Source organism: Sceloporus undulatus, chromosome 4 (genome assembly GCF_019175285.1).
Source record: "Sceloporus undulatus isolate JIND9_A2432 ecotype Alabama chromosome 4, SceUnd_v1.1, whole genome shotgun sequence".
Lineage (NCBI taxonomy): Eukaryota > Metazoa > Chordata > Lepidosauria > Squamata > Phrynosomatidae > Sceloporus > Sceloporus undulatus.
In genome coordinates, this window is record NC_056525.1 from 164051613 (window position 1) to 164066724 (window position 15112).

The following is a 15112-nucleotide window of genomic DNA, read 5'->3' on the forward strand; positions in this document are numbered from 1 at the left end:
CTTGGGCCCCCACTATCTATCCATCTGTCTCTCTATCTTACATCTGTCTTTTGTTGTTGTAGTTATACACCTTCAAGTCGAATCTGATATATGGCAACTCTATTCTAGAGTTTCTTGACAAGATTTATTAAGCGGATATTTGACACTGCCTTCTTCGGAGGTTGAGAGAGTGTGACTTGCTGAAGGTCACCCAGTGGGTTTCAGTGGCTAAGTATGGATTTGAACTGCAGTCTCCTGGTGTCCATCACTAAACCACTCCACCACATTCACTTCCCTGTCTTTCATCAAAATATTTATATCCTGCTATTCGTTGTATGTCACTCAGGTGCAGACACAGCCTAAATATAATAATAATAATAATAATAACAACAACAACAACAACAACAACAACAAAAAAGCTTTATTTGTCTACCGCTTTTCCGGTGATCAAAGCGGTTTACATCTTACATTACAAATATAGATCTACTTGGGACCTTCAAGTTATGAATGTGCAACTTGGAGTTATGCAGTCAGAAACTATGGAGGGTATCAGTCTAATTTCTCTGGGAAGGGAGTTCCAGGGGCAGGAGGCAGCTACTGAAAAGGCCCTCTCCCATGTTCCCACCAAGTCTAACTATGAGACAGAGAGAAGGGCTTTCCCATCAGATCTCAAAGCATGGCTGGTTTATAAAAGATAATATGGTCCTTCAAATAACTTGGGCCTGAGCCATGTAGGGCTTGAAAGGTCATAACCAAGCACTTTGAATTGTGCCTGGAAACAGGCTGGGAGCCAGTGGAGCTGTTGCAATGAGGGAGCTGTGTAGCCAGCAGCCATTAATAATCTTTTGACCAGTGATAGTTTCCTAACATTCTTCAAAGGCAGCCCCACATAGACCACATTAACAGGAACCCAACCAAGATGTAACTAAGGCATGGGATACCATGGCCAGAACTGACATCTCAAGGAAAGGGCGTAACTGAAACACAAACTTTAACTGGGCGAATGCACTTTTAGCTACCACTGAAAACTGGGCTTCTGGGCTAACTAATCTGAAACATGGGCTTCCAGGCTGACCCTACTTAGCTTCCAAGAACAGATAGGATCTGGCTGAGACACTGTGGGAAATTGAAAATGATGGTCCAAGGTCACCAGCTAGTTTCCTGGTTCAGTAGTTCTCCAATTTCCCTGTCCAACAGTATAACCACTGGATCATATGGTTTGTCTCTTGAACACAGGACACTGTCATATACCAAGTCAGACTAATGCATATCTAAAGCAGAATTGTCTATTCTGAGTATCTGCAGTTCTCTGGGGTGTCATCACCTGCCTCTTGAGCCTTTTCTGAGGAAACCTCAGGTATTAGTCTTGGAACCTGCCACATACAATGCATAGGAATAAGCTGATCAATGGTTTCTTTCTCAGTGGAAACCAACATGCTAAGAACTGATGTGAGATCCTCATAGCCTTTCATCTGGGACCACAAAACAAAGAACTTTACTTCATGTGTGGAGAACTACCCACCAAAACTCTGAACACAGAAAGTTTACATTTTAGTTTCCCGACCAGAGTGTGCTGTCTAATTTTACTGTGCAGATGGTATCTTCTAAGGCATTGTCTGGAAGGGATTGCTGGCTGACTGAGCATCCTTCCATTTGCAGTTATGCAAAAATAGGACTGGCGGACAACCAAAGTGGTCTCTTTCTCTGTGTCTCTTTCTTACTGTCTCTCTCATGTGGCTGTAAATTAATGTTACGGATGGAAACTGACAGGAAACTCCTGCAAATCAGGGTTTTTGCTCAACATCTGGAGTCTAAACTTTGAATTCCCTCAACATGTATGGATAAAGCAGGTGAGGCATTCTCTCCCTTCTTAACATCCTCTCCTCATTACTGACTTCCTCCTGTCCAAGTTTTTGGATTTTACAAGAGAGATTTTCTTTACCCGTCAATTCTTCTGCGTTCATGAAAACAGCTGTTATTTCTCCAAAGGAACATTCAAGGGTTCTTCCCCCCCTCCTCCCCAAAAATCGTCAGGCACTTTCCATTGTATAATTTGGTTGTTAACAAAACGCAAATGCTTCTTGCACATGCTTCTCTAGCAAAGGCTTTTAGACCTTAAACATTTAAACATGGCTTGATGTGAGAGAGGTGTAGATTTGACACAATTTTGCTAGAAAACATCTGAGACATCAGCGTAATGAAACTTGCTATCCGGCCTTGAACCTGCAAATTTACTAACCCTATTCGGGCATTCAGTAATTCAGTTAAAATAATTGTGTGAGGAGGAGGAGAGAACATTTATCTTGCCCTCCTCTGTCAGCACTGTACTCATACTGTGAGCATGACCATCTGAAGAGGAGAATGAAAGTACTGCACTTGCTCAGGAACTCTGGAAAATCAGTGCTCTGGTTTGTCTCAAGAGCCCTCTTGCAGAGGTGGGACTCACAGACTCTTCTGTGAAACGGGTATTATCTTTCCCCTATATAATCCTATATTATCATCACTTTTTAGACCCAGCTGTACCACATGTGGCAATGGTAATCTCCAGCTGTTATGTCTGAACCCTGTCTGAGGGCTGCATCACATGGCACTTCCCCTAAACAGGTCTCCATCCCTTACGTGTGGTGGAAAATACAATCCAACCACTAATGTTGAAGTAAGGTTCAATTGGCTGTCCACACAGCTTTTGAACAATATTCTGCATGGCTGCAAAGTAATATAAATAACCACCAGTAGAATGACCTTTGGCTTGCTTCATACAGTTCAGAACACCAATGTAGTGCAATGTATCTAGGAGAAAGATCAGTGTGCATGAAAGCAATGTGCGATGCTCAAAGGCTCTAAAATGAAGGCGCAATGGTCCGATATGCAGAGTTCTGTTTCTACACTGTCAACCACTGTGTCCGTCCACAAAAGTCACATCACAAATGTAATGCAGTTTGACCTGTTTATGTCACTAACAGAATGCTGACCTCTGAATGGAGAATAAATACATATGTGCCATGATTTTCTTTGCCTCAGAAAGGAGAATGCCCCAATCTGCTTTTAATGTCTGTGGATTAGTAAAGACATGAAGGCCCAGTGGAATGGGAGCAGGGAGAAAAAGGGAAAGGAATTGGAAAACAACTTTTCCCATCCTTCTTCCCTATGCCTCACCCCCCCCCCACCCAAATAATTGGGAGGGTGGATGGAATATGGGATAATTTCTTACAGAATGATGAATAAAATATACAAGGCAATATTTTCATATTTGTTGACCCAAATAGTTTCTAAACGCTATTTTAGATGGAAAAAATATGTAAGACCTTGTACAGTATCAGATCAATACAGTTCTTTGTCTTGGTTTCCTTTTCTCAGTTCATTTTATGGAAAGATCTGCTTGACATTACGGAAAACAAGAGACAAAATTTGGAGACAAAATAGTATTCACTGTTATACTGAAGTTGCTGTTTTATTCTGTTTTTATTTGTTTTGTGTGTCTGTGTATTTTGTCTGCCTCTCAAACTGGGAAAAATAAAGAGGTTCCATATAGTGTAGGTATTCCTTACAATTCAGGAACTTGTAGTTCCAATTGTATCATAAATTACTTTTTTAAAAAAAGTAAGTTCAGCTTGTAATTATATTCTGAATAAACTGTACAGAATTTTATGCTTCTAAAGTAATGACTTTGAGTCTGTAAGGGGGAATTTTATTGCTCCCCCATTTTCTGAATATATCTATCCCCCCCCCCCCCCATAAATTTCCCAAAATAAAACATTTTCCCCCAGGGCTTGAACTTTTCCAGAAAGTTTATTTTTCTAACCTTTAGACAGACTGATAAAATCTTAAACCATCATAGGGTAAATATTGGCACTTTGAATTACCATAGCCTTAAAAAGAATCACTCTTTTGTTTGTTGTGACACTCTTTTAGGCCATTCCAGAATTTGCCAGTGTTTCAGGGCATGTGATACAGTTAACACCATTCAGGTTGGGCAGATCTCAGAGTTAGTGGAGGCCACTTAAGATCCCCAAGTAGACTTCTTAGGTCTTTCCATCTTCATGGAAGATGAATTGGATTTCTTTATGCAGTAATAAAACTGTGGATGGCAGATCTTTCTTTGGTATGAAAAAGAAGCTATATAATCCCACTGTGTAATTGTACTTGTATTGTGCAACTCCCCCCTGAAGTGAAATGAGGCACAGTCCCATTCCATGGAAGATTTTAATTGCACAACTCCAATTGCAGTCGCACAACTCCGACACTCATTTATAGGAACATAGGAAACTGTCTTATAATGAGTCTACTAACTTTGCATTGTTGACACTACCTGGAAGCAGTTGTCTAGGGATCAGGCAGGAGTTTAAGATCTGGAAGGCTGCAAGTTGTCCAACGTTTAAAACATGTCACTGGAGGACAGTGCTGAACATTAAGGTGCTTGCAAGAGCCCTACAGCTTCTCTTTCTCCTACCCTTACATGTTTTGTACCACAATACAGAAAGTGAGGCAAATCTGTAGCATTTCCCATCCCACCTCCACTGGGGAGGATTTGCAATGTGATGATGTTGTGTTGGTAATGAATTCATAGTATTTGTGCTTCACCTTTTGACTTTGCTGGATCTTGAAATGATTAACATGGGCATTTCCATGTTGTCAGTGGTGGGATGATCATTTATGTGTCCAGCTGCTTTCTTGTAGCTGTACATGTTGCAAGGATGTCATCTGCAGAGAGCTCTCAAGGATCTCTGGAGGTCTTTGCAGATGCGTTTTGCAGTGTGTCCAGCTACAGTAAAATAGCTGAATCATCTATATCAGCAATGTCCAAACTCTGGCCCTCCTGTTGTTTTGGACTTCAGCTCCCCAGAAGCCTCAGCCACCTTGGTCAATGGTTTGGGATTCTGGGAGCTGAAGTCCAAAACATCTGGAGGGCCAGAGTTTGGACATCACTGATCTACATGGTCTCTAATAACATGGAAATCCCCAGGGAGTGGGGCAGATGGTTGCTTACAAATGAGGCCCAGATTCTAATCTAGATCAACTAATTTAAATATAAACATGGGGAAGGAGTACTGCACTACTTACAAAGTGAAGCAGGCTGGTGAGTTGTGATGATATAAGTCTGACTTATGTCTAATCTGAACTGCAGAAATTGTCATGGCTCAATGCTACGGAATGCAGGATCTCAGCTCAGGGTATTGCTGTCATAACAACTGCTGCGGCTATTGGGTACTATTGATACTATGCAAAAATAGTGTTATTTGGTTTGAAAGGTGGTTACACCAAAGCATGGATGGGGTGGGCTGACGTTCTTCCAAGTGCTCTCCTCACTACACCAGGGACTTTGCCTCTTGGTCTAACTGGGTGACATCTGTGGTTTTTCCAAGCTGTTAGGCCTTGGCTCTGTTGGTGGCATCAGGGAATGGCTGTGGATAACAAGCAATGACTGGAGCCGTTAGCATGCATATGTAAGTCATGCTACGCATGTGGGATGATCTATCCACCTTGGCACAGAAGATATATTCTGCTTGCAATGGTGGAAGCAGAGTTGCACATGCAGCAATGTTGTGCACTGTGGTTTCACTTTGTGAATTGTGGCTGCCAACTGCAGGTTGCAGTTGCACATTGTACAACGGCACCTAGTCACTGACATGTGTTGTACAATGTTTTTATTTTTCATTGGGGCTGCATACTGCTGGCATAGTATAGCTCTATATGCAGACATTTATGCTACATGGAGGGGATGCTGGATTTCAGCCAATCCATGCTGTTGTTCCTAGGTCCTCCTTTTACAGTCACCAGCTCTGCAGCAGAAGCCAAAGGGAAGAACTCCTCTCACACACCCTTTGGGAGGACTCTGGCAAACCTCTTTGCAGATGTCATCATTTTATGTCTGGTGAGGGGGACACAGCCACTCTACTATTATCCTGACAGCTCCCCAAGAGACATGATACAGCTGTGTAAGGGGCCTCACAGTAAGTACAGTAAGTTTTTTTTGGGGGGTGGACTTTAGGTATTGAGGAGAAAGGGACTACCAAACTATATAGAGGTAAGGGGAAATGTATGAGTGCCTATATTCCTAACAGGATGCCATCCATATAGTGTGTGATATCTAACATACAATTTATTTTCCACACGTTCTCAGAAACCACAGTGTTAATAATGTGACCAAGCTGAAATTGATTTCTGAGGCTTATTCTACAGACAGCCCTCTATGCCTATGGGTTTCACCATCCACAGCTTGAAGATATTCAAAAAAAATATACAAATTTCAAAAATCAAACTTTGATTTTGCCATTTTATATAAGGGATGCCATTTTACTATTTCATTGTATTTAATGGGACTTGAGCCTCCATGCATTTGGTGTTCATTGAGGGTCCTGCCACCAAACCTCAGAAGATACCAGGGGTCACTGTACTTATTAGGCAGTGATCCAAGTTAATTTGACTCACTAGTACTCAGACTCAAACTGGCAAGATTCTGGATAAGCAAGAATAAACCAAAATCCCAATTTTTCATAGTGTGCTTTATTTTATTTTTCTCACAAAATTATCTGGAATGCTTAGTGGCAGCATGATTTATGACAATTTCAAAACAAAACAATGTACTTATTTTAATAAATGATAGTAAACAGGCAAACTATTTTTTAAAAATTACACACAGCATCCAAAACACTGAAATAAAACTCAGACCTGCGTATTACAATGCTGCTGTGTTAAATAAAATTCAAACAGAATAAAAAGAAGGCTGCAATCCATTCTATAGGTACAGTGTCTCCCTCCTTACTGGGAATGGCAGCTTACGGCCTTCTCTATATTGGACTGCAACTGCCATCAGCCTGAACCAGCAAAGCTAATAGTGCAGTTCAATTTGGAATGGCCATACATACTGTCCATTCCTGGGGCACTCATGGGGAATGGGAACTTATTTGTGTGTGGCTTCCCTCTCTTTCCTTAGCCTTCTTCTCAGCACTAAGTAGCATTTATCCACAAAGCACAGGGAGGAAAGGTCAAATGGGAGTAGGGGAGACACATACAGAATGCCCATCTCACCATGATGTTGCATTATGCATGCTCATGCATGGATGGCAAGGCAGGTGCACACAGGTTGTGCTCTGGTGGGGATGATAGCATTGCATATGAATCATGAATGGGTCATGTCTATTACATTTCAGTTTTAAAAAACACCAGTAGACAGGTTTCCAGGGCTAAAAGAATGTGGCTGAAAGAGGTACATGAATGAAACTGCTAACTTCCATCAGATAAACAGATACTTTAAATTCAGTAAGTTAGCCAATGCTGGTCCCTGTATATCAGGAGTGTGGAAAGCCCAGCCTGCAGGCCACATGTAGGCCTTAGGGCCATATTTGTGGCTCCCAAGGCCTGATGCACCACACTGCCTCATTTTCTACCTATGTGATGAATCCGTTATGTGGACTTGGAAAAGTTGCCATCAAGACAATGCTAAGCACTGCACAACTTGGACATGCCACTGAATACAGCGACATCCAGGTATGTGCATATAGCAAGAACGGGGAACATGAGTTGATGAACTTCTGCTTCCATGATTCCACTCACTGTTGGCAAGGCTAATAGGAACAGAAGTTGAAAAACATCTAGAGTTTCATAGGACCTGGTGTAAAGGGGTTGCTGCTTGAGCCTTTATTCCCAGCTACAAAATATTGGCTTATTTCATAAGGAAGCTGTCAGGGGAATAATGATGGAAATTGTAAAGAACAATGCAGGATGAAAGTGCTGAACAGATGATTTGGAATAGTAAAGTTTGTGTTTTCCAAGTCCTTCTTTTTTCATCCTAAACCACATTTGTTGACCTGGGGGAGGGGGAGGAGAAAACACTGTCAAGTCATGGTGAAAAAGCTAAGGAGGAGAGCAGCTTCAAGCTTTTATATACATTCATGCCTTCTAAATATGTTTTCTATGGATATTAGCAATATCAACTGTCCTTTATAGTGAGTGCAGTCACAATACTGTACAATTCTGCAGCAAAGAAGAAAGTGGAGGACAGACCATCACTGATGGGTCTCTTTAAAACTCAAACTATCAAAAGCCATCTGGATCTCTGGCATACAGTTGTTTAAGACGCTGAGAAACCCAGTAGACACAACCCAAGAAAGCATCCATTGGCAGCATCTCCCTAACTGCCTATATTATGAGTACTTCAAATGATGTTCAAAGCAGCTTTGAAAAATATTGGAATTGAGTGGTAACAACAAAATAAACTTTGTTCAAATAATCTTGGTTGTGTAGCAGCACAGGCATTTTACAATTCTTTTTATCATTTTTTAAAAGTTTCACTGTAAACCTTTTGTTAAAAATGAACAATTCTTTAGTGAGATTATCTGAGGTCCACAATCCATGATAGACAATTTGCAATTTATCATTTGGAAATTGAAGACAGTGTGAAATGTAGGGCTTGAACCCACTGCCATGTTTTCTTATGACTATTATTCTTTATCCAAAAGTTGAATCTTGCAACCTTCTGTACTGAAATGGGGGCAGAAAAGAAAACAGTGTCACACAGAGGAGGAGAAGAAGACAGCAACATCATATTGCTCTTCTCCTTATGTGTTAGAGCTACTTTACTTTGTTTCTGCCATTCTATTCGAAACGGCTCCTACAATCAGGTTGCCTGTTTTGTTTGTTAGTTCAAAATCTGAGTTGTGCAAGGAAAAAGGCCTTTCCTGGACTACAGCTCCCAAAATCTCCCAGCCAGCATGTGAATTGGCCATGGACCTAGAGAGGCATTTCAAAGAGTAACATTTCTAAGCATTGTTCAAAAGAACCAAGTCTGTCTTTGGCTTTTATTTCATTTATTTCCAAGATTTATATCCTGCCTTTCTCCCGCAGTGGGCTTCCCCATGTGGCTCATATCAGTCTTATCCCAGATACTAGAGATACCTGAAGGAATACAGCAGTTCAGGGTAAGAATAGAGAGGAGTGAGCTTGTCCCTGCAGCTCACATCCCTGTCTCACCTATGCCCTGCTGTGACACTTTTGAACAGATGTAGTACATGGTACAGTACTGAATATTGCCAAATCATTCTTGTCCATTCTCTTGGAACTCCAGGACAGCATCCTAGGATACGTTTGCATGAGAGACTGAATTAAACAAGATGCCTGGTGATTTCTTGCTGACCATCATGACTTGTGTGTATGTATCATATTACCCAAATGCCAACCTAAAGAGAGAAATTTAAAGATGAGATGGTTTACAATTAGATTGCCCGCTTGGTTATATGCATTTGGGGATTCTGAAGCCCACTGAGTTCAGAGTATGGAAAGTTAATTTTCTTTTTTTAAACACATCTCAGAGAATCCCTTGGCTAACATGGCCAGTGGATATGTGCCTGTGGGAGTTGTAGCCCAAAAGGCAATTTCCCAAGCTTTAATTAAGTTATGCTGAACTCAGCACCAAACCAGGCTGAGTGTCATTAAGTAATGAGTAACTAAATGACGATGAGAAATTAAGTGACAAGCAGAGATGTGAATCATAGCTTGATAAGGCCATTGGCACTCAACAAAGATGCCAATCACTGAGAGCTGGAGCTTCTGTGATGTACAGAAGGTTCTTTGTGCAATGCAAAAGTACGCCCTTTAAGGCATTACCTGTACAAGCCTTCTTAATTGAACCCATAGTAGAGAGTTGGAAAAGTAACACATTGGCTGAGATCCTCCATCAGGAGACGTCCATGTATCACACAGCTGACTATCAGTAGGCATGTCTCCCAATGCTAGCCTCCCTCCCAAAGCTCACCACCATTTCCTTGTTACTTGAGAGCAGTAGATGAGGTGGACAAACAGCAACAGGCGTCTGCAAAAATTGTGGGAGGATGCTGCTGTTCCTCTGGGTACAGAAAAATAGTTGAATTCCTCCTCATGCATCCCACCACTCTCTGAAAACACAGAAATGGCTGTTCTGGAGGGGCCACACTGCTTATAAGATGTGTTTTTTTTAGGGGTGGTGTGGGGTGGTCATTTTACAATGACCAAAAAATTAAGCTGTGATGCTATAAATCTGACTTACACCATCATAATTCACCAATAGAATGTCAGCTATTGTTACTACACATATTAATTCTCTAGACAATTCAGTAGATGTTAGGCTTATTTAAATGCAGTTGACTCTTGTAGGAGTTGGGATGTGCCTCGATTTTTGAGCTTGCTCTGTGCACAGCTGTATAATTTTCAGATGTAAAAAGAAACTTTTTAGCTTTAGAAAAGCTAAACAGACATTGAAACAGACATTGCTTAGCATCTAGAAACCTCAGTTAAAATAGGGAGTGAATATATATTTCTTTCTGGTGTGAAATGTTAAGAGCTTCACTTCATGGTCATTCCTGAAATGTTGGACCCAAGTGTTATAACTGTAAAGTGGCTACAGCAATTCTTGAGATGTATAAAACACAATGAACATAATCCACTGGCAAATTCTCCTGCATATGTGCCAATGAAACACACGCTGAACAAGAGCAGCCTCCTGATGGATTCTGCCTATATCTATCTATATATCTATTTATATATATCCAGCTTTGAAAACATGATATAAACCACAGCCTTAGCTATGAATATATTACATTCCCTGGGGCCTTTCTTTGCATATAATGTCACAAAATAAGATATTCCACTTAAGAGCTGTTGAACCCACATTTCTGCAAGTTTTTTTTGCTACATCATCTTAAGTACATGTCTGTTATAACTTCAGTCCAGACTTTTGACGTTTAATCACTAAATCAATATTATTCCATAAATTCTATTTCTTTACAGTTTTATAAACAAAGTAATGAAAACCCATTTGAGAGAAAACACTTTTACAAAGAATAAGAAGGATATTCATAGATGTCAAGCACATCTACTGCATCTAAATCAGACCTTTGTTTCTTCTGGACTTGTATCCCTTCCATAAATTTACAAAGCTGCTGCTTTAATCACATTGCTCCTAAACTCACTGGCTGGGAGCCATAGAAGAGAGTGTGAGTTGGCATTTTTCATCTGCTGAGATTTTTTTCTGGATCCCCCCCCCCTCACTGCAGCTTCTATCCTAAAAATTCCCAAAAACTAGTAATTGAGGCTGGAGCTAGCGGAGAGTGTCCAGTGCACAGTCCTATTTAATGTCAAAGGGCAAATGCTAGAAACAAAATGTGGAAAAGCTCTCAGCATGTGCAAAAGTACCAGCTGTCCACATGGGCTTCTTTCAGCACATATATGCACTACTGAATCAATGGGCCACTATGGTTGTTATTAACTGGGCTAATGGGCCATTGGACTCAATCTCACAATAATCTTCACAGAAGTGATGGTCATCTTTGAATACATGACTGGAAGAAATAACCCAATTTTTGCTTTAGGAGCTAAATCTCCCTCAAGTGGTTTAAATGAATGCATAGCTAACTTGAATGTTAGCAATGAAAAAAATCCACTGCATCCTAAGGGATGAACATTTGCAGATAGGGGATACCTTTGAGCAATGTGACCTTATGCCTCCAGGTGGGGCTCCATCCCTGCCACTGTCACTGCTGCCCCATTTGTTTGTCCTCACCCTTTGAGCCCAGTTTTTACCATAGCCCAGAAGGTTAGGATCAAGGGAAATTGACGCTGATACAATTTCTCCTTATTGTTTCTTACATAGTTGGGAGGGCAGGTGAACGTGCAATAAGAGCAAGGAGGAACAGCAGGGCTAGGGGGCAAGAGTGGAAGTTCCCAGTGGGCCTCCACTGGGATGTGAGCCTTGGCAGGTGCCCAACAGTGGAGATATTGAGTGCAGGTTCTGCCCTTAAGCAACTTCTCCTCCCATACCAGCTTAGGATCACATAACAACAATATGTATTATCAGAACAGCTGTCTTAAGTATGTTGTGTTTATCTTGTTTAGAGTGATTTCTGAGTAAGAACACCCTACTCCCCTGCCATTCCAAGGTTTCCATGCAAATGACAATATGCACCTCAGCGAGCCAGGTGTTTGTGAGTCTCTCCAGACTGAGGCACCGGATGGCTTCTTTATCTTCTTTCCTTTTGAAGATGCCCTTATGCAAGAACCAGGATGAAGTATTTCTGAGGACTATAAAGGTCCAATTGTGTGTATTATGTGTCCTCAAGTCACCAGTCGGCTTATGGTGAATTTTATAGGGTTTTCTTAGGCAAGGTATACTCAGAAGTGGTTTTGCCAGTTTCTTCTTCTGAAATATTCAAGTAGGGTGGGAGAATTTAAAGTTGGCATTTATTCCAATGCAGAGGGAAAGTCATAGCTAATCTCTCTCAGCTGATCAGTCTTTTCTTGCCAAATGAATCTCAAATCTTTCTTTTGACTCCGAGACATTATTAAGAAAGCAAAGCAAATTGCTTTCAAGGCTCCCCGAGAAGTATCCAGCATCTAAAGCTGGGATCAGTGGTGGATAAAATTATGCTGGGGCTCCTAGGAGGCAGATCTTGCGAGGCAGGCACAGGCACTTATGGTTTCCTGATGGTTGTTGTTACCATACAAAGTTATGGTAGAAGAATACATTGTAGCAGCCATGTCTTGTAATGCCTAGTTACTTCATGCCAGGCATTTAGCTTGAGGATACACAAAATGGCTCCCTCCAAATGAGGACCTAGTCTGGTGTATGATGGCACACCATAGCTTAAAACATGATGATTCACAGGTTGTAGAAACCCTTATTTCCGGCTGTGGTCCTGTTGGGGAGCCTTCTAAAATACAGTTATTGGCATGGTGGGGAGAGGGGATGGGCACTTGCTATATAGACTATTACTGGCCTGATGTCCCATCAGCTTCTCATATAGGTTAGGTACCATGTTGAATCATAATATCCTAAAGGTTGCAGTTGCTTGAATTTCATGTTTGCTGCGTTTCAGGATACCCCTTCCACAGGCAGAGTTAATAAACAATCTGGAAAATCCACATTGGGGTTAGCAGCTCATTAATTGTCTTTTGTAAGAATAAGACGCATATGTTTGGGTGCGGCTCGTTCTGAAATCTACTGTGATAAAATAAGTTTGTTGAATATAATATTTGCTAGGATGCTGAAGATCTTTGGAGTCTCCTCAAAAGTTCATTACGATAATGTTACTATGGTTGTTCAGTTTGCAGAATTTCAGGAAAATAGCAGGTTAAATGTAAAATATCTTTAATAAATAATTCTTCTGCATTGTAAAAAATAAATGAATATACCCTTTGGCAGTAATAGCTGATTTAATATTTAAAGAGAAAGATACTTGGCTCATAAAATAATAAAATAATAGCATTATGCTACAAGGGCAGCGGAGGAAGGGGGGGGGGAGATTACCAGATATTATTTTCTTCTCCCAGCTCCCCATTTTTCAGTTCCTTAAAAAAAGAGAGAGACTTAGAGACTTTTTCGCCAGTTCATCACAAGCTGGTAGAAGTCACTTATGCCCCAGATAAGCTCCAAGAGTGATGCATGCACCCACAACCGCCAGGCTCAGGATCGTCTTCAGAGGCAGCCATGAAAAATCGAACAAAGGCCTCACGTTGTCGCTGTAGAGCTCCACAAAGGCATCCTGAGGTGGGAAAAGAAAAAGTCAGAGAGAAGATCAGAAACAGAGAACAGATCATGTTAAAAGCATTAACCATACTGCGTCATCCCACAGTATCTCTACTGGATGCCTTGCCAATGGACTTGCCAACCCTCAAAATCACAATACTATTCTTCCCAATCCATTGGAATCATCTTCAGGCAAAATTCCAGACTACTAGACCAGGATGATTTTAATAGGTTGTGAGGGATAGTATTGTGATCTCCCTAAATCAAAGATGTGGAACTTTTGGTCTTCAAAATGGTCTGGATGGCAACTCCGTTCATCTCTTATCAATGGCTATACTGGCTGAGGCTTCTGGGAACTGAAGGCTAAAATATTTGAAGGAGCAACGTTTCCTGACTCCTAGTAGTACCCCCCTCCCCTCATTTGCTTCCTGGACTTTCAATCATCGCATGTGAAAGCTCTCTATGGAATATATTACACCCCTTAATAATGGCCTTTGCCAGTCCTTCACTTTCCCAAATTACTCTTTTTCCTGGTGTTATCCTGGGCTGCCAAAGTTGTCTGGACTGCCTTACCAGTCACGTCTTCTCCCAGAAGAACCATTCTGTTTTTGTTGTAATTACTGAGATGCCAAGACCTGAATTATCTCCACTCAGTGCTTGTCAAAGGTGAAGTTCATGTCAAAAGACTGAAGTCAGTAACTGTGGCTTCAGCTGCACTGCAGAAATAATGCAGTTTGACATGGCTTTATCAGCCGTGGCTCAGTGCTATGGATTCCTGGGATTTGTAGTTTGTTGTGGCACCAAAGCTCCCTGACAAAGAAGGCTAAACAAATCTACAAATGCCGGGATTCCATAGTACCGAGTCATGGCAGTTAAAGCGATGTCAAACTGCATTATTTCTGCAGTGAAGGTTAGGGCTCCACCTGCCAACAGTTTAGCTTCCTATAAACCCAAGAGCCTTGCAAATAACTGTTGCAAGAGTTTGGAGCCTCGGTGGCAAGGTAATCAACATGAAGGATGACAGTGGCTAGGGGAAAATTTTCATCTTTATTTTGACTAGTGGTTCTTGTCACTAGTCACAACAAACACTTGAAGCTTCTAGAAAAACCCCAACCACCCTGTCAAACTACTCTCTCTATCTAGTAATATCATACGTAGAAAATTAATACATAGCAGGCATCAATTGACTGATTCTTGATGCAGTCATTATTCTTATTGGCATGTTTAACAACTGACACAAGATGGCGCATCATGCTTCTTACACTATGGAGTTCAAATCTTGTAGAGCTAGACACTTCCACCAAGAAGCAGGACAAACTCCACAAAAAAAACCCCAAAAGCTAAGTTGTCTGGTTTATATCCTGCTGCTTGAATTTCTATCTTTTTCACACAAACAAGGAATGAAATGTCCTTGTCCTAAAGATGGCTTTTAAAACAAAATGCACGCATTAATCAGAATCCTATCAGCTTAAACCCTGGTAATCAGAACTAGGTGCACCTTGAAAAGACGTAACCTTTTGCTTAATTGGGACATCTATTCTAACCTAATTCATTAATGTTTCCATTAATAATGCTCTAAACTCAAATGCACAAATCAGGGTTTGGTGTGTATTAACTGGAAAAGAGAGTAAGAACAGG

The 15112-nt window shown here is 41.1% G+C and overlaps 1 protein-coding gene across 1 annotated transcript in view; it reads right to left on the reverse strand.

Annotated features, from left to right (window-relative positions):
- Positions 1-6463: 6463 nt before the first annotated feature.
- BCL2 (BCL2 apoptosis regulator) overlaps positions 6464-15112 on the reverse strand; it is a 164598-nt gene continuing 155949 nt past the window's right edge. Inside the window, exon 3 of the mRNA XM_042465010.1 lies at positions 6464-13490. Coding sequence (XP_042320944.1) covers positions 13356-13490 — 135 coding nt within the window. The 3' untranslated portion in view covers positions 6464-13355. The remainder of the gene's footprint in view (positions 13491-15112) is intronic.